Source organism: Mercenaria mercenaria, chromosome 9, assembly GCF_021730395.1.
Source record: "Mercenaria mercenaria strain notata chromosome 9, MADL_Memer_1, whole genome shotgun sequence".
Lineage (NCBI taxonomy): Eukaryota > Metazoa > Mollusca > Bivalvia > Venerida > Veneridae > Mercenaria > Mercenaria mercenaria.
Genome location: NC_069369.1, coordinates 14,605,153 through 14,625,000, shown reverse-complemented (window position 1 = coordinate 14,625,000; position 19,848 = coordinate 14,605,153). Strand labels below are relative to the sequence as shown.

At 36.9% G+C, this 19,848-nt stretch overlaps 3 protein-coding genes across 4 annotated transcripts in view; 1 reads left to right on the top strand and 2 right to left on the bottom strand.

Annotated features, from left to right (window-relative positions):
• Positions 1 to 4,566: 4,566 nt before the first annotated feature.
• LOC123546536 (para-nitrobenzyl esterase-like) lies at positions 4,567 to 17,870 on the bottom strand. 2 transcript variants are annotated; one of them, XM_045332899.2, is made up of 7 exons: positions 17,792 to 17,870; positions 13,031 to 13,134; positions 12,028 to 12,233; positions 7,111 to 7,750; positions 6,417 to 6,738; positions 5,493 to 5,564; positions 4,567 to 5,283 (listed from the first exon to the last, which is right to left on the bottom strand). In XM_045332899.2, exons 4-7 carry the CDS (start codon positions 7,744 to 7,746, stop codon positions 4,694 to 4,696), a joined length of 1,620 nt encoding a protein of 539 aa, XP_045188834.2. In that variant the 5' UTR covers positions 7,747 to 7,750; positions 12,028 to 12,233; positions 13,031 to 13,134; positions 17,792 to 17,870; the 3' UTR covers positions 4,567 to 4,693. The 2 variants fall into 2 exon arrangements, with proteins under 2 accessions (XP_045188834.2, XP_045188833.2); XM_045332898.2 differs by lacking the exons at positions 12,028 to 12,233; positions 13,031 to 13,134; positions 17,792 to 17,870 and adding an exon at positions 8,031 to 11,316.
• Positions 14,963 to 17,371, bottom strand: LOC128559211 (uncharacterized). The gene is made up of 3 exons (XM_053550419.1): positions 17,357 to 17,371; positions 16,440 to 17,102; positions 14,963 to 16,084 (listed from the first exon to the last, which is right to left on the bottom strand). Exons 1-3 carry the CDS (start codon positions 17,369 to 17,371, stop codon positions 14,963 to 14,965), a joined length of 1,800 nt encoding a protein of 599 aa, XP_053406394.1.
• The window catches only part of LOC123566698 (uncharacterized), a 20,027-nt gene continuing 17,570 nt past the window's right edge, over positions 17,392 to 19,848 (top strand). Inside the window, exons 1-2 of the mRNA XM_053550418.1 lie at positions 17,392 to 17,552; positions 17,895 to 18,243. Coding sequence (XP_053406393.1) covers positions 17,392 to 17,552; positions 17,895 to 18,243 — 510 coding nt within the window. The remainder of the gene's footprint in view (positions 17,553 to 17,894; positions 18,244 to 19,848) is intronic.

The window sequence follows — 19,848 nt, the reverse complement described above, 5'->3', positions numbered from 1 at the left end:
CTGTTGTGTAAATGATACTTGCTCCCACCAGTAAAGTAGCCGACCTATCAAAAATTCGGCCCTGGAAATATCTAAAACTGTTTTTACCCGGCACATTGAGCGTTGAGATGAAAAGCAAGGAACTAGTAAACCCTACCTCGCCGTGGTGTTTGCAGAGTTCAGCTCTTCAACAGGGAAGGTACGATTGGTGTACTAATTTATACCGTTCAAGTGGGTTATCGAGTATAGAATCGGCCTCTACTCTACCCTAGAGCTTCCATGTGAACTTTCCCTTTATGTCGTATACAATAGTTAAAGGGAACCAGATATTTGATAAAGCAAGTTGTCCAATTAACCCAAATTGTCCATTAATGACCCAGTTCCTATTACGTATAGCAATTCAACAATAATTATAACAATGACACCATGGGGTAAGTTCACATGGAAGCTCTAGGGTAGAGTAGAGACCGATTCTATACTCGATAACCCATTTGAACGGTATAAGTTAGTACACCAATCATACCTTCCCTGTTGAAGAGCTGAACTCTGCAAACACCACGGCGTGGTAGGGTTTACTGGTTCCTTGCTTTTCATCACATCGCTCAGTGTGAAGGGGGGGGGGGGGGGGTTTTACATATTTCCAAATGTAACAAAAGGAAACTGACAGAATGGCAAACAGTGCAGACCATGATCAGCCTGCACGGATTGCAGGCCTGTCTTGGTCTGCACTGGTTGCAAAGGCAGAATCACTTGCCGCCAGCAAGCTAAGGGTTAACTTGAAGTGGCTAATTATAGCCTTACCTGTAGATATTACAAATATGTCTATTCAGGTATACCTGCTTTATTTACAATCAAGCAATAATTTTGTGATATCTAACAAGAATGCCATACTGTCACAAAATACATACCCTTTAGAAGGGATACATCTGGGTCTAAAGGTTGTGGTGTTTTTATTTTAGTTCATCAAACTTTAATTGCAACAGAACAACCAGAACTAACCACTGACTGTGAAATAAGTTATTGGTAAAACTGGAAATGGCAAAGTGTAAACCAGTTTAAATTTCCACATTCTACCATCCAAGAGAGTTCAATATTTATTGAGCTGAACAATAAGGATTATCTTCTTTAAAAGGTAACATCTGGGTATTTGGTGACTTTAACTATCCTATTTTTGTTGGGATGAAACTCACATCCCATCCATCAAACACAGCTGTCCGTACCCTCAAATATATGAAGATTTTATAAAATCTTCTTGATGATTTCAACCTAGTCCAAATGGTATCCGAAAGCACTAGACTAGATAAACAAAGATAGAACTTACAAAGAACAAAAGAGCCAGCAGTTAATTTTAGATCAGGAGTCTAAAACTGTGGAAGGCATTTGGGCTATTTATAGAAAGTCATGTAAAGTGTCTGCAACAATAAAAATTTCATCGGAAACTTTCTCCAATATTGTGATCTTTCGAGTTTTTGACGCGAGTGGATATATCGCCCATTTGAAAAATAACACATTATATCCTAGGGTTCTCTAACCAAAATACCGTGCATAGGCTAGGGAACCGGACTTTTATAATACTGCCGAAATCCGCTCTGTTTCTTTTCTGCATATTATTATCTTAATTAATTTTACCATGTCCTTGCATTTATCTGCGTTTACTGTCTCCAAAAGTGTACTCGCCGCATACCGTATCCGCCATATTGGAATGATCAATGTAAACTAGTACGATTGAATGCGTGAAAACTACTTTGCCGTTTTTAAATGTTATTTGTTTTAAACAATTGTACATGTATGTTTAAATTATTCAAATATAAAATAATATTAATTTGTATTTGCGTCATTACATGTTTATAGATGTACAAACTAATGTAATTGCCATTAAAACTTCATGCAGATTATCTGATCACTTTAAATACTGGTTTGTAATACCTCGGCATTTCACGTTCAAAGATATGTGATCAATACTAGTTAACAGAAATTACTTAGTTTGTTTTAATTGTTTCTTTTATTGTATTGAACCTTTTAAGTTTCAATTTCAAGTTTATTTCGGCTTGCTGAAATGTCGACGATTTCCGCATTCATTCGTACATGTATTAGTTTATTTTATCATTCCAATATGGCGGACAGTATGCGGCGAGTATACTTTTGGAGACACAGTAAACACAGATAAATGAAAGGGCATAGCTTGCTGAAATGGTAAAAAATAATTAAGATAATAACATGCATGATACTTTCCAAAGGAAACAAAGTGAATTTCGACAGCTTTATGCATAGAAATAAAATTCCGGTTCCTGAGCCTATGCACGGTAATTTTGCTAATAAACCGGTTCCGGACGAATAAGTTCGCTGTCTATGGAACCGATTCCGGTTCTCTAGCCGCTGCCTTGCGTCAAATTTATTGGACATACTATCGGACAGCTAGAAAAAAAACCCAGAGGATAGGCTAGTCATTGGTAACGGGAACGCAGGCTAGGCGTCCAGTTTCCAGACGGATACACACTTCCTTACCTTATATAGAACATGAACATTGATACAGCAAATTTATTCCCTGCTACCATGACTACTTTATACCTTAGTCCAATAAATTTGACGCAATCCAAGGAAATATTGAGATAAATTTTCATATGGGCAATATCCCCTCTCGCAGCTTGATTGCCAGTCACAATATAAAACAATCTGAACGTCGAATTATTTTGACTAATACCAGGTATTACCAGACGTTCACGAGTCTACTTTATGCCATGTTACCATATATATTAGTGCCCTTAAGCGTTTAATTACATGCTACTTCTGTGAAAAATGGACGTACAAGTGTTTTTAAGTACTGATCACTTGCCTTGGTAATATCTCTTCGCATTTCTGCATTATTATTCTATATACATGTATTAAGCATTCGTGATACATTTGCGGTGTATTGTGTATAATTATATTCAAGATCAAATAGTCAAGCTTATGACCATCATGGTTCCCTTGGTCACAATGTTACCAGCTTCGGGGAATGATTAGGCCATAATTTGTGTACTTCGTTTTATATTTTCACCTATGATAGCCATCTAATGAATAAGTGTACTACTTTTTGTATTTCTGTTAAGTTTATTATTTAGGTCAAAAATGTGATCACTGATAATAAAACTAACCTACGACGCCGCAAACTAATCTCCACATATCTATACATAACTAGTCTGATTCGCCTCCACATAGTAAACATAACGTATAGTAAATCTAAATATACCAAGCCAGATCAAATTCAAATATACTCCGCCTCCAACAATTTCTGTATACCCAGCCTGGTCTGTATCCTTATAGTAAATCTACGTATACCCAATCCTATCCAAAAACATCAGTCTTTACACTTGGAATTCAGTTTTACAAACATGTGTTTACTTTGTTTTGATATGATAATTGTATATTTACGCAAATACTGTACAGTTGTTACATTTTCATATAATCAGATATTGACGTTTCCTTTAATATTCCATATGATATTAAGTTTAAATACACCCCGAATTGAAATGCAACATCATTTTGACTTTTTTCTACGCCCATAATATTATATTTTAACCCGTGTGACCTCTGCGACTTTGGCTTCAAATCAGATATGTTTCGCTGACAAAAACATTGTGCGATATACGGATTGTGGTAGACCGATAATTCTATCCAGGTGCTCATGCGCTCTTCTAATAATTACTAGATAAAATATCATGTGACAAAATTTAAACGGAAATTGCAATTACTTCACCGAAAAATTCAATGAATAATATTTTTTCAGTTAAGATTGCGTTTAAATTGTGCGTATTTAATGGCAAAGAGATTCTGACAGTTTCGATATGTTAATGTTTTAAAAAGTGTAATGAAAGTCTGATCATGTTAGGAAGTCGAGACACTATAGTAAGAGCGTGTGTAGTTTTCCACTCAAAGGAAATGCTGACATGTTGACATATGGCTCACTTAGAACTTCGATTAAATATCAGACTTTCTTATTGGGGCAAAAAAAAACAATTAATTCTAATATACTAACGCTTTTGTAACTAAACGAGCATTACTTTATTAACTGATTATACCTGGGTGATGTATCAAAACTAATTTGTTTAATATGTAGCAAATGTATGTATAATGGTAAACCCAGCTACTATACTGTAAAACCGAATATGTGGCAACACAATTGCTTTGTTAATTGAACTGCCCCGTATGAAATTAAGTGAAAACTGCCATATTCTTCAGCCTTACATGTTAACAAACAATATTCATCTGATCTTTTACTGTAATAAGGTCCATAACATAACCAGAGGCAGTCACCCATAACTTAACAATAGGCAGTCACCCATAACATGACCATACTTTTATTAGGTATAGTCATCCATAACATGATCATAGATAGTCACCCATAACATGATCACAAGTAGTCACCCATAACATGATCACTGGTAATCATTCGGTGATTTCTATTTGTCTTTTACATCTTGAGCAGTACAAAATGCAACTATTTTCTTATAATAGCCTGAATGAACTTTCTTTGCACCATTTACTTCCAACGTTTCGATGATGTAACGGATATGTAATAATTAATGAATAATAAGCTTTAAAATCTAATTGAATCCAGTATTTATATTTTAATTAACTAATTACATGTACTCTGTTCATTTACAAATATGTTGTCATAAGGATGTCTCATTGAAACATAAAAATCAAACATATTACATAAAAAGATTCTATCTATCTACTGGCGCCAGGAATAGGGAAAGAAGCCATTAGCAAACAAAAACTCGCACTCTGCTGCATGGTACTCCGGGATGGTTGTTACCGTATCAGAAATGAGACCAGTCGATCCAGGGAACGGTCTCCAGGCTGTTGTGTTTGGGTGACCATGACGTACAAAAGAAATCACTTCATTTTTCATGTTCTGTTCAAATTTCTTGTCAGATTCGCTGAGTGGAGACAAATAGCTGGACAAGTATCCGAAGAATGCATACATGTCATGTGTATGGAATGGGTAGATCGATCCTCCTCCGTCGCCGAATGGCTTCGACGGTCTGTTGGTGTTCACATAACGATAGACAGGTGAGGTAAAGGTCTTGGCTGCCATTAGAGCCAAAAGATTATTCCCACAGTTAACTCGTATGTCACTGACCATACTAGCCCACTGATATCTGGCGGACAGTTTTGCTGGATACATTATCAAAGTCATGTCGGCAATGTACGTACTGAACGTGTCCAGCTGCTGATGGACGAATCTTTCATAGTTACTTTTGCTCCAAGTTCCCATATCACTTGGTGGGGTAGCTCCGTCCATTTCTTGTCCGGCACTACCTGCTCAAATGAATAGAATTCAACGTTGGATCAATAAGATTAGAAGAACACATGTAAAAAGTAACGATCGAGGTGAGAATTTTATGTATGTTGTTAATCCACATATCCCTAATATTTTAACAATATGTACTATTTCACTGACAATTAGCAATAAGTGTTAAAACTGACTATTGATTTAAACCGTGTTGAATAAATATGTATGTACTGACCGACCAAGAATGGAATATCCATTTTAAATCCACTGGCAAATGCTTCAAATGGTGGTTCTGGTACAACATATCCTGTAAAATCAATAATATGTTATTCTACAGTATTGCATTATTGATATTGCCAGTCCAGCAAACTTTTTTGAAAGATGATAGCTATCTAATTTCATATAACTGTATACTTAGTATTTATCTATATTAGCTTTAGGTCTCTTTAAGGAGCCGTCGACTGCATGCATTTTAACTGCATTTTGCCAAAACGTATTTACATGTGTTCTGAAAATATATTCCTAATATGCACTCAGCAAAAAGTAAAAGTTAATTGACAATACAACATGTGACAGATAGTAAGTCATCCTCTATACCTATATAATCAGATTATATTTTTCGTTGTAAATATTAGCAGCAGTTCCAATGAAACATCAAAGATAAGTTTCTAACTTCAGTTATGTATAGAAAATCATTCATTCACCATGCAATACTAAGCTTGCGGTACATTAACTGGAACTTTAAACTTATTGTAAATAAAATATAGATCAATTGAAACTTTAGAATTTCAAATTTCACTATTAACTTTTTTCTATATGCTAAACGATAGCTCTTACAACTAGAAATAAATAGTAAGAATAAAGTCTCAACAGAAAACGCAATCTCTAATGTAATAAAACTACAGAAAAATGATTTATCTGATAATTAAAAGCAATCTATGAAAGATTTTGTGAAGTGGTACAAATACAGTAAACATTAAAACTCTTTTGACCTTACAGTAAACACGTGGAGAAGTACGATGATCAGATTGCAGTAAATATCTTTTTTTAAATCATATTCTAGGGTAAACAATTTATTTGTTTCCGTTTACTGTTTGACAAACCGGCGTAGCAATTTTTATACACTTAACAGTTCCGGGCAACTTGTAAAGCATCTTACCGTCCACAATCGCCATACTACCATCGAACCTGGTAAGTTTCTTAGGTATGTCATACTGATCGTACATGTCCCAGTTTGGAAAATCATCCCATGGTACGGCCTCTGTCGCTTCCTGTGACGTCAACGCAAGGAGACAATCCACTGTGGAACATTTGGTGTTTTTAAGATAAACGAGATTATCTTGATATGCGTCCTTTGCTAGTTTGTCGTAACGTGGAGATCCACTTGCCATCCAGCCTTTGTGGAACAAACCCTTCGACAGCGGAGAAGCCATTAAAGCAAGAACATGTGTTGCGCCGGCGCTCTGGCCATAAAGTGTGACCTGAGAAGGAAATGAACTCTGTTAATTGTTTGCTTTTTTGCTTTGCCTTTATTGTTGGACAGCTTCAAATATGGCAGTGTCGTCTAGTAGGTATCAGAATGTTGAACGTTAAGTAGTATGTAAGGAATAAAAAAATGACACAAACGTCCTTATTATATCAAAAGAACTTTGTATAAATACAATATGAATTAGTAGCGAAATGAGCTGTGCTTCAATGCCTTTTTGCCGTCATATTTTATCTGAAATGGTCAGAAGGTAGATTTATATGTAGTACTGTAAAATCAACTCGGTGAATATAAAGTGTTCCATGATAACGCAATGCAAAGATCAACATTCTTCCTCTTATGTCCGATCAGACATTTATATTCATACCTGTGACGGGTCACCCCCGAAGTTCTGTATGTTGTCTCTGACCCATTCGAGAACAACCAATGTGTCCATGAACGCATAGTTACCGGATGTGTTTGTGGGTGAAACATCTGCTAATATTTGTAATGCCATAAATCCGAAAGTATGAAGTCTGTAATTGTGATTAACGTAAACAACATTTGTTTCCCCAGACATCTTTTCGTCTGCAAAGTAATTGTCGTCATTTCCGGACCCGGCAGAGTATGCGCCTCCATGAACCCAGACCATCACTGGTAACTTAGCAGCTTTATCCAGGGTTGGCGTAAACACGTTCATGTAAAGGCAGTCTTCACTTCCATAGAAAGTTGTATCTGTTTCGTATTGGTAGCAAAAGTTTGCATACTTCTTAGCAGATAAAGTTCCGTTCCAGCATGTGCCATCGGCCATGTTCAATTTCTTCGGCGGTTGCCATCTTAGTTTACCAACTGGTGGTAAAGCATAGGGGATACCACGGAAACCATGTGCACCATTTTGCGATAAGCCTTCGATCGGACCACAGGTTGTGTTAACTACAGGTCCTTGCCTGCCATCTAGCATAAAACTTTCTCCAAGTTCGAAAACCAGCAAAATGGGAAGTACCGAGCTTGCAACTAAAAACATCTTTCTGCAAATTTATGAAATACCAGAACTTTGACTGAGAATTCTTTTTGGAAATAAAACATAAATTTAAAAAATAACTATCAGAATAAGTATTCAGATGTATTTTTTTCCAAAATTAATGTGTCTTCATTTCTTTGTTTAACAACAAGTTTTAGAAGACGTTAAACTGTCTATGATTTTGCGCTTTTCTTGGTACTTTTCTAATTGCTTCTTTTTACTATATCGAAATTCCAGGAATTGCAATAATAGAAACAAAACAAGGAAAAGAAATTCAAAGATCTTACTTCACGTCTTTGGTCCTTATTTGAATAAAAAGTAAGCTGACCTATAAGTTAAACACCAGTAATGTATAGGCCTTCAAAATTGACCCAGCTATTGTCCAGACTAGATAAGAAGATTGACCTTCTTTTGAAATGACTGATAAAATATTTCTGTTCTGTTCATTTAAAACAAGAGTTCTTTAATATTCAAAACATGGCTGGATATTACTTTTTTGTTGGGTTTAACTTCTCACCGACATAATTATAGGTCATTATTCCTTCTCTTGAGAAGGAATATTATAGTTCAATAAGTCACACTTGACTGAGCTACTGATACCGAAACCTGTTGTCATTACAAGCTGGCCAATAAAACTCCGTGACCTTAGAAATAACCTCTGACGTTAGAATATGCTTTCCTAATTAAGGCGACTGTCTGACTTAACGCGTTCCGTGGATTACATATTACTAAACCCGAGGATGTTATTTCCTCCATTCTTGAGGAAAAAAAACATACATTCAGTCGACCAGATAGACATATATCAGCAAATTTAAATGTAAACAACTAAATATTATCGTTACCTTGAAATGCATAGTTAATATATGAAAACAAACCCCATTGCGACCCTCTAATTATGCGCAACAAATTCACGCATCGAATCGTAATTGATTAACCGGGTCAATGTCTTATTGCCGTATTTACCCTACTGAAAGTGGTAACAGGTTTAATTTGTTGTTGGATTTAACAATTTATGTTAAATAACTAGCGTAAATACTTACTTGAAATTTTTTGGCAGTATAAAACAGACATTGCAACCAAAATTTTACAAGATGACCATTCTATATTTATATAGATATGCCCTAGAAGGAACTTTTGCTATGCTTTAACTTGTATAATTATCTCTTTCAAAAATAAGACCCTAGCTCTTCCTCTGGGTATTAGTTTAGGTATGGGTAGGTTACTGGGTAAAACAATAAACCTCCATAAACCACCATGACGGTTTACTCGCATGAACAATTTTATACCCTAAGCGTAATTTCGATATCCTACAGCCACAAGGGGCAAATGATTCAAAGCGAGCGGCCATAACCCTTTGCAATGAAATTCTGCCCCGGCTTCCTCATATGTACATTATGAATAAGAAATGAAATTATTTTTTCGGAGTTCATTTAAAATGAACGACAGAATGTGAACGACAAATCCATGAATTGTGCTAGTGTTCAGTTTGCATAAACAAAACTCTGAAACAATTATTTCATTTCTTATGGTGGCTGACTTGTGCCATTTCGTTATTTCGTTCTGTCGCAGAGAAACGACAACAAACATTCCACCCCCACCCCCCAGCGAAGAGCGTCGCTCCGCGAAACGTCGTCTGGTCGCCTTATAACATAGTACACCTACGGGCCGTGAAATTCGGCTGGATCTACCTTTTGTGACTGATGGACAAACTCATAGATTGACAAACAGTTTAATAAAGGACAAATAAAACAAGTGAATGAAGTATTGCCATGCAATACAAAGTCCCCTACTGGAAGGCTCCTAATTTTCTCTACTACAGTATAGCATAATGAACTGATATCTGTCAATGATGTATAAACAATATTGTACTATATATACAGTATGCTAAAAACAAAAGACTTGGATTAAAATTTGTATATACAAAACCCTATAGTTGTTTTCATATAGCATATTTGGCCGATTATCAAAAAGGTAACGTTATTTATAGTAAAAAAATTCCATATATCCATATAAGTCCACACAAAACTCTTTACCAGGTAGAGATAGGTCAAAATACACCTAAAAATTGGATGTAACATGCATACTGTACCACAGAAAACTGGTCTCGATTTTTCCCTACGGCCTGTAATAAGTAAGTTACAATATAAGCTATTTATAGTAAAACAAAGGGAAATAACTCTAAAAACAAGAGTGCCTCATGGTGGTGAACATTTGTGCCAAGTTACATCAAAATCCTTCCATGCATTAAGAAGAAATGCTCCGGACAAAGTCATTCTTCAATTTGGCATTTGACCTCTAAGCGTGACCTTGACCTTAGACCTAGAGACCTGGTTCTTACGAACAACAATCTGTCTCATGATAGTGAACATTTATGTCAAGTTACATCAAAATCCCTCCATGCATGAAGAAGTTTTCCAGACAAAGTCATTCTTGTATCTGATCTTTGGCATCTGAGTGTGACCTTGACCTTCGACCTAGGGACCAGGTTCTTGTGCATGACACTCCCTCTCATAGTGGTGAACATTTGCCAAGTAATATTCAAATATTGTTTTGCAGGACAAAGTTATACACCGGACAGGAAAAATGTCCCATTAACCTTTGATCTCCAAGTGTGACCTTGACCTTTAAGCTAGGGTTCTGAGTGTTGCGCATGACACGTCATTTCATCAAGGGGAACATTTATGCCAAGTAATGTTAAAATCACTTGATGGATGTCAGAGTTCTGGACCGGACAGGAAAAAAACCCTATTGACCTTTGGCCTCCAATTGTGACCTTGACCTTTGAGCTAGGGGTCAGGGTTTTGTGCATGACATATCACCCCATCATGGGGAACATTTGTGCCAAGTAATATTAAAATACCTTCATGGATGGCAGAGTTATGAACCGGACACGAAACAGACCCTGTTCATGCCATGTTAACATTGACTGCCAAGTGTGACCTTGACCTTCGAGTTAGGGGTCTGAAAGTTGTGCATGACACATCGACTTATTATGAGGTACATTTGTGTCAAGTGATATTAAAATCCCTTGATGGATGACAGAGTTATGGACCGGACAGGAAAAAAGCTCTGTTGACCTTTGACCTCAAACTGTGACCTTGACCTTTCAGCTAGGGGTCCGGGTTTTGCGCATGACACGTCGTCTCATCATGGGGAATATTTGTGCCAAGTAATATTAAAATATCTTCATGAATGACAAAGTTATGGACCGGACAGGAAACAGACCCTGTTCATGCTATGTTAACATTTGACTGCCAAGTGTGACCTTGACCTTTGAGCTAGGGGTCTGAAAGTTGAACATGACACATTGTCTTATTATGAGGTGCATTTGTGCCAAGTAATATTAAAATCCCTCCATGGATGGCAGAGTTATGGACCGGACAGGAAAATAGCCCTCTTGACCTTTGACCTTAAATTGTGACCTTGACCTTTAAGCTAAGGGCATGACACGTCGTCTCATCATGGGGAACATTTGTTCCAAGTAATATTAAAATCCCTTCATGGATGACAGAGTTATGGACCGGACACGAAATTGCGGACGGACGGACGGACGGGCGGACGTTCTTACGAAACGGTCTTTATGTGACACCCCCATTGTTCTCTCTATTGTTCTATTAGTCACATAAAAAGAAAAAAGTCACATAAACAGAACGGAATGAATGACATCAAAGAGAAAGTACCGTTATGAAGTCACTTAACCATCATTTCGCGGGCACGGAATGACGGAATGACGGAAAAGCGCATTCCGATAGTCCCCGAAACTGGTTTTCAACCAGTAAGGGACTTATAACGTTCACGTTATCTATATTTCTAAATTTCAAGAAAAAAACTATAATGTAATTTTACAGTTAGCACAGGGCCCCTTGTGTTTCAAAAAGGGCACATTTATCGTTCAGAAAATTTCATATATGACCTTTGGTCCCGGAACGTGATCTTGATCTTTGAGGTCTTGGGCGTTGCATGCCATCTTATTTAGACAAATGTAGTTTTCACTTTGACTTAAGAACCCGTGCACTTTGCATGGCACTAGCCACATTAATGAAGCAAACATTTCTGCGAAATAAACACAGAGAAGGGGATAATAGTTGGTGGTGAGTAAGAGGAAGGTATTTCCTCTGATAACACTTAATTAGGGACTAAAATATTCCATTAATAGTAAAATATTACTGACCTTTTATCACCAATTTAATCAATACGAGGGCATCCTACTCAATTATAATAGAAGGCGAAAAGACGTTTGTGGGGAGGTGTTTTTCGGTGCATTAGGATCTCTGATCAATTCACCTTTTCCCATGCAGTGCCGCTGATCAATCCACTTTTCCCATGAAGTTCGCTCAGATCAGTCCGCTTTCTCTTGCAGCACCGCGGACCAATCCACTGTTTCCTTGCTGATCATTCCAATTTTTCCTTGCTGTGGTGTTGTTTAGTCAAGTTTTCCCTTGTGGTTTTTTCCTTGCAGTGCCGCTGATCAATCCACTTTTCCCATTGGCCTGAATCGAAGGAATTATCACTGTTACAGTAAAAAGATATATGTAAGAATCAATTCATGTACATACAAAATGGACAGAATATACCATTCTCTTGCATATAATTTTAAAACTGCGGTATTTAACAGTAAAATAGTCACAGATAAATGTATATCATATACGTAAAATGTTTTCAATTTCTTACGGTGTATATAAAAAACCTATAAGGTCACCGAACTCAAAACAGACAACATGTTCTGGATATTTATTTCTTCTAAAATCATACTCCGTGTTTTTTTTCCTCACATATTTTCATTTCTGTTTAGTTATTTGATAAAATAGATTTTGAAAAAAAAATGTAAAGAAATGCCAGATTTAGAGAAGTTATGAATGGAAAGGAAACTTTTTAACATTTCAAGACAATTGAAATAAAAAAAAGGTTAAATCATACTTACATAAAATGATGATTTATGAAAAAATCAATATAATTAAAGCGTAACTATGAAAATTTAGTCGATTAAACTTCAGTAATCTGCTATAACATTCAATATATTGATATTCTGAATGATACAATTAATATTACCTGTAGGGATGTAGGAGTACATTTTTTGAAAAAGCAGCACTGTGTTTTTCAATGCATAAAGTAATTACTTTGAAACTGGGGCTGGGTCATCTGGGATAAAAAAGATCACAGGGTCCAGTAATAGAGAAGTATTATTAACAGTTAGAGGTTACGTACGTTGCATTTTGTCACGATGATATGTTAGAATGTTTGTATAAATAGAATCTAGGTCAAGTTTGCAAATGGGTTTAATTAATACCTGAACGTTATGGATCTTCATCACACTTGGTTGTAACATCATTATAAGGTCCTCTTTTCAATTTGTTCAAACTGGGGCACTCAAACCCGTTTTGGGTGAACAAGCTTAAAATAGAAAGTGAACAAGCGTAAAATAGAAATACCTGTAAAGAATTTCTTTTCATGAGGCGCTTTAATATTTAATCATCATCAAAATTGGTCTGTTGCATTCTTTTAAGGAAGTGTCCGGTGTACGGATCCGTACCTCTAGAATCTGATTCTAGACGTATGATTCCGTACCTCTAGACAGACCTGTTAGAATTTGTCTTTGATCATGGACCACTTTTTTCAGGTATTACCTGTTATTTACATGTTTAATTCTGTTGGAAATGAAAAATGGAATCAGATTTAATCAATATTCACATAAAACCTGAATCTAAATGGTTCACAGATATCAGCGTTCTCCCGGTTGTTTACATTTTCTTACGAAACCTTTATGATAGTAACTGACGAACACCAAATAAATATGTTGTTCTGTGTCGATAAATCTTTGTTGTTAAAAGACTAACAAGACTACTAAACCTTTAATTAATTGAATTATATATTTAAAATTCGGTAGAAAAAGACATACAATACAATTAAAACAACAACAAATAAATACATAAAAAGCAAAGACATGAAAAGGCACGTGCACCCAATTATGTCTTTATTTAACAATAAATTAATCGCCATTGGGCAATTTGTTTTATGATTGAGTAACCGACACGACTGAGTAAAGGGATCTTCTCTTGATTCTCGTAATGATCACAGCATCTAAAGGTAAAGGTAAAGGTAAAGGTAAGTTTTATTTACCGTCGCTAGGTGAAACAATTAATATAAGCTCTTTAGAGCTTTTCTGCGACCCTATATTAAGAACAGTTTAACTGGCAATATTCGTAGTTTCGCCAATCAGAAAATTTCTGAGCAACATTTAATTTTTTGTCGCAAATGGCTCAAGTGGCGATCGACAGTGTGACCCCTGTGACAAATTGCTGGGGGTGAGGTATAATTGGTTTTAACTGTTAAAACCAATTATACCTCACCCCCAGCAATTTGCTGGTACCCATTTACAGCTGGGTCGACTGAGGCAATCGTGATAAAGTGCCTTGCCCAAGGACACACCGCAATGGGAGTAGCCAGGATTTGAACCAGGGGCCTTCACCTCCGTATGAAAGCGTCTTCGCCCTCTCCACCAATGCGTCCACATGCGTTTACGGAAAACAAATTTAACAAGTCCAAAATAATGCCCTAAATGAAAAAAGCATTTGTCACAACACAAATTTAACATTATTCATTTTTCTAATCTATTTGTACTAATTCTATTCCTCGTAATTTATTTGGTGTTTCTCTGTTTAAATATTTACATTTCGAAAGAGTGAACGCTACTGTACTGTAGTGTAGATATCTGAACAATTTAGATTCCAGTTTTATGTGAAGATTGATTAATCTTATTTGATATTTCATTTGCAACAAAAGTAAAGATATATCCCGGTGGCATCTCTTTCTGACGGTATAAGCAAACAAACGGAGGTATTTATAGCACAAACCTTATAAATTAAAAAAAACCTGTAAAACTGTAAACAACAAAGTGTCCTACCTATATTGTTTGAATATCTTCCTGAAAACAGGTTTCCATCCTTATCAAATCAAAACAAATATGGCGGCACTCACATTAGTGTAATATGTGTATGACGTCATCACTTTCCGCCGATATGATGTAAGCTACAGTCACTGCCCAAAAATACGGCAGTACATGTTTTTTCTTCAAAGTTTAAATTTGACACATGTCCAACAGTAACTAAACACTAAATTTGTAACGTTTTATCACTTCTTTAGGTTTTTAGCAGTTTTTTTTATAAATGTGAACACAACAGAACACTATGTACAATGTAATGGCAAATGTTAATGTTACAGTTTACTCCTCTGTACCTGTGCACTTTGGACACAGGAAGGAGTCACCTCTTCTAATAACCCTGACTGGGGAACAGAATCCAAGGTGTACCCAGCCATTGCATTTATCACAGCATGCCCAAGAGACTATGGTTAGACTGATGCAATTCTTGAGCTCCTCAGGATGGAATTTTTGACAAATGCAGCACACATCAGTGTCATCTTCAGATTCAGAAGAGGAAGAGTATTCTGTCTGGGCTGCCTGAATACCAGATGTACTCGGAATGGGTTCAGTGACGGTATGTGTTTTCTTTAAGTTAGTTTTCTTTTTATCTGCTGCTACAACTCTTTTCCCTGGAGCAGTTTGCTTTTTTTTCAGACTTGGTTTGGCATTACTTTTTACATGTTCTTTGATTTTTTCATAGACAATTTGTTCAGTAATAGGTTTCCCACTCACAACTTTACTTAAGGTATTTCTTACCTTTTTAACTGGAACATGTTTCAAAATTTCCCCACCTCTCTTTTCCAGGAAGAGCCTTGCATCAGTATTGCAGTCATCAACAGCCAGGGCCTGTTCTTGTTCATGGTTCTCTGTGGTATCAGGTGCTGGTCTAAAAACTGAAGCAGGTGCAAGAGCAGAATCTGGCACTACATTTGGGTTAAATGGATATACCCCACAATGTTTGAAGGCGGACTGGATGTTACTTGCAGAAAGAGAAGAAGTGTATGCCTTACAGCCAATCTTGCACACATCAAATCTGGTAATCAAACAACCTCCAGACTGTCGAAGGTGTTGATGACAGGCATGATTCCAGGCAATTTCAAAAGGCCCGTAACAACTTACGTCCAGAGGCTGTAGTAAATGGCTACAGTGAGGGGGAAGAACAAACAAAACAATACCATTCTTCTGTGCCCACTCAATCAGCCCCAAGGAAACATGACTTCTGTGACCATCATACAATACGAGCACCTTACTGCCGTCAGCCCGAGAGGGTAGATGTGGCTCTAGATGCTCTGTCATATGCTTTGTGAACACTTCAGTGTTAGACCAGCCAGATTCTGATACTGTTCCAGACGTGCCAGAAGTACAGCCTTCAAGTAGACCTGGAAGCATCCTAACACCAGGAAATACGAAAAAGGGCGGCACCTGTATAAAAAATGAAAGGGAGGTGATCAATAAAACAACATGAACATTGTTTTATCATTTTATATGATATTTATAGACAGATTACCTAATTATAACCAGTCAGTTATAGATTACCTAACTATTATTAGTCAGTTATATTAAGAATTTAGTATTGCAACAACTACATTTTTTGCATCTAACAAATTGTTTGGAAAAATTATACATAATACAAAATTTAAAAAATCTATGTATATATGATTGTGTATTTCATGTATGTTAACTATAAATAACAGTATGCATTAAAAATTTGCAAATTCTTAAGTGAAAATATCTTAATTAATAGTGCAACATAAAAATACGTTATGTGAAAATTTACTTGGTTTCCAACAGCATTTCCTCCACCAATCACAGTGACTGTTTTCGACTTTCCACATGTAACAGCCTGTGGTTTATAATGAGTACCTGTGACAATTTTTGGTGGCTTATGTTCAAGTGAAAGACCTTTCTCATCAATATTATAAATGCAATGTGGTTTATCTTTTAAGTTGTATTTGGTGAGAATTTTGTTTAGTTCATTGAAGTACTGGTCAATAGCCGGGCGGGTTGCACTTCTTGCTCTTGCCATCTCCAAAGATCTAGGTTTCACAACTTTAATGCTAGGCCATCGGTTCAGAAAGTTATAAAACCACTGTTTAGAAAGAGGTTTGTCTTGTTCTCTTAGGCCAAGATGCACAGCATAATCTGAGGCTAAGTTAATTGTTTCCTGCCGGGTATATCCAAAACCAATCTCAGCCATTGTAATAAGGTGCTGACTCAGAAATGCTTCCTGTTCTTGTGAGAATAGAGGAGGAGTACCAGACTTAAGGACATCTACTGATGTTTTTCCTCTTATTCTATCTTTTAATGTTGTAATTGGTATGCCAAACTGTTTGGCAACACGTTCCACAGGTAGATGGTGTTCTTTTACCATGTTATATGCATCTGTAACATCCTGAGGGGTGTAAGTAGTTCTGTACTTCCTCTTAACAGTACTTTGAAACTACAAGAAAAAATACTACCACTCATAAGAAGGTAGGTAAAAATGGATCGAATTTTTGGAAACACCCTGTACATGAAACACAAAAGTTGATGACGTCATCAATGCATATGATGTCACAATGCAGACGAGGAATGTTTTGGTTATTGAAAAAATACTTTATAATGATGAATTTTATGATTTTTTAATTGGAATTTTTGGAATTAACAAAAGAACATGTAAGAAGGTAAGTTATATATTTTTTAGAGTAGAATTACCTGTCTTATTTCCATTTTTTTATCCGGCTGTCAAAATGAACGAAACTCCTCCCCTTGTTTACAGTGCGGTCAAATCAAGCGTGAAATATCGTCTCGCGAGATTACAGAAAGCCCTAAATGCCAACCGTCAGAAAGACAAGTACGTCGGAAAGAGATGCCGAAGGGATAAGTCACCCACAACATCTGGAAAAATGAGGTCTGTACTCCTGGAGAATCCCTAACAGGACAGGTCCGTACCCACTAGCATAGACACTTCTAGTCCAACCCGTTGCGTAATTATCACTTTCATTTCATTTCAGTTTGATATTATGTCCAACTCAGCGACGTCCGAAATGTAGCGTAAACAACGGTGTGGCAAGATTCAAGCTCACTAAAACCACTAAAGTGAAAGTCATCGGCCGATCGGCGGATAACCTAAATCGGAAATTGTTTTACCTTCGCACACCTATACACATCCATATGTTTATTTAATCAATAAAGGTTGTTTAGCCCATTATTTAAGTCATGTTTACGTTTTGAATTTTGTTTATATTTGAAGTCTCACCAAGTCCCGTTCTCAAAGGGCGAGAACAACAGTAAAATTAGCACGCCGTGACAATTCCGAGGATCAGAACGCTAATAAAATGAACGCTTGCGGGCTTTGCCAGTGTCCGCAGGCTGTTGACGGGCGGCCCAATTGTATATCTGTAAAACAGGCATCCATAATATTTGCAAATGTTAAATTTGAAGGCGCGGTTGTATGTTTTGGTTGCCTTGACTTACTAAAGAAAGCAGAGGCTCTACAATCAGCCAAGTCAGCATTCGACTGCAGGAAAAGGAGGGGCAGTATCAGTGGCAACGGTGTGTCCACTTCAGCTAAGGTGGCCAGATACGAGACTGAGAGGAAGGTGAAAAACATATCTTCTTTCTGCACTCTTTTTACTAATTTACTGCTCGTAAAAGTTTTGTTATAGGCTTACAAAAAGGAGAACTCTCTCTCTCTCTCTCTCTCTCTCTCTCTCTCTCTCTCTCTCTGTCTCTCTCTCTCTCTATCTTTTTGTCTACGTCTGTACGTGTCTCTCTGTCTCTCACACACATACACGTCTACTTAGAAAAGAAAAGATGCCCGATCAAATATTGCCCACTTTGCCCACCGACACTGTCATTCATTGTCTTCCATCGATGGTCGAACTGGTGTAAGAGAAGTTTTAAGCAGCCATTTGTGCCGGTAAAGATTACGTAAGTATAATTCATGGTAAGTAGGCCTACATAAGTGATATTTAATATTCTACCTACTCAAGGATTCAACAATTTCCTTCTTATACAATCTCCAAGGCGCAGTTTATTGCTTTGAAAACCTTTCACTTGTCTTTGTAACAGTAAAGTTCTTAATTGTCATAACGGAGAAAACACTGCAAAAGTTAAACCTGTTAAACATTTTTGAATTCTAGCTAGACATGTTCATTTTTTTTTTTTTTGTAACGGCATTTGAAATGTATTGAACCAGTGAGTCATTTGGTTATAAAATACTGGCGAAACCAAATATCGAAATGGAATATAGTTCCTTCATCATTAAATACAAAAAAAAGGCTATAGATTGTTTAAATCTCGTATGTAGTTAGCGCTGCAGCGTATTAACAAGTATATAAAGTATCAATAATTATTGTGCGTGTCGCTGGCCGCATATGTAAATCAATTGCCCCTAATCGATGTTGCCCACCCGGGTCATTGAATTCTTCATGTGAGGTAGTCATCCAGCTGGCTTACGGAGGGTCGGTTGTTCTACCCAGGTGCCCGCTCGTGATGAAATAATGCGCGGAGGGGCAGCTGGGGTCTTCATCCATCATTAAAACCGGAAAGTCGCCATATGACCAATAATTGTTTTGGTGCGGCCTCTTACCAAACAAAATAAATATATTTGTAATTACTCAACCAGAAAAGCAGGATGTACTGTATGAAAGGGTACATAATGTTTCAAAGCGATACTGGCCATTATGAATGAAAAGTTTTATTTAGTGCGTTTTGTTCGACCTGGTTGGGCGGAGTTAATAACTGGCTTATGCAACTAGTGGTAATCACAAAAACGAGCAAAATAGGTACAGCTAGTGGTTACAGTGTTAGGTAGGTGGTCAGTAAATAAGAAATCAGGTTGCCGAATATAAACATCCTGCACAATAATGCAGTGGACTGTCGCGAAACCCGGCCCCGCCTGGTCGATTAAAATGGACCATAACTGGTATGTAGTGAACTGTTCAAAGTTTAACAATGTCCTGCAACATGTCAATACGATAAATCCTCGTTGCAGGTATACCAGATTGGAAACACCACTTGTCATTAGCAAACGGACTGTCATTACACCATTTTCATGATTTTAAACACGTTACGTTCAAATGCGCTTTATACAGCACAAAGACTCCTACTAGTGTAGACACAGATCTATGTGGCCATAGCGACAGAACGAGAGAAAGCCCCATCGTTTGAGAAGGCCTGTCAGCATCAACCAGTCTTTCATA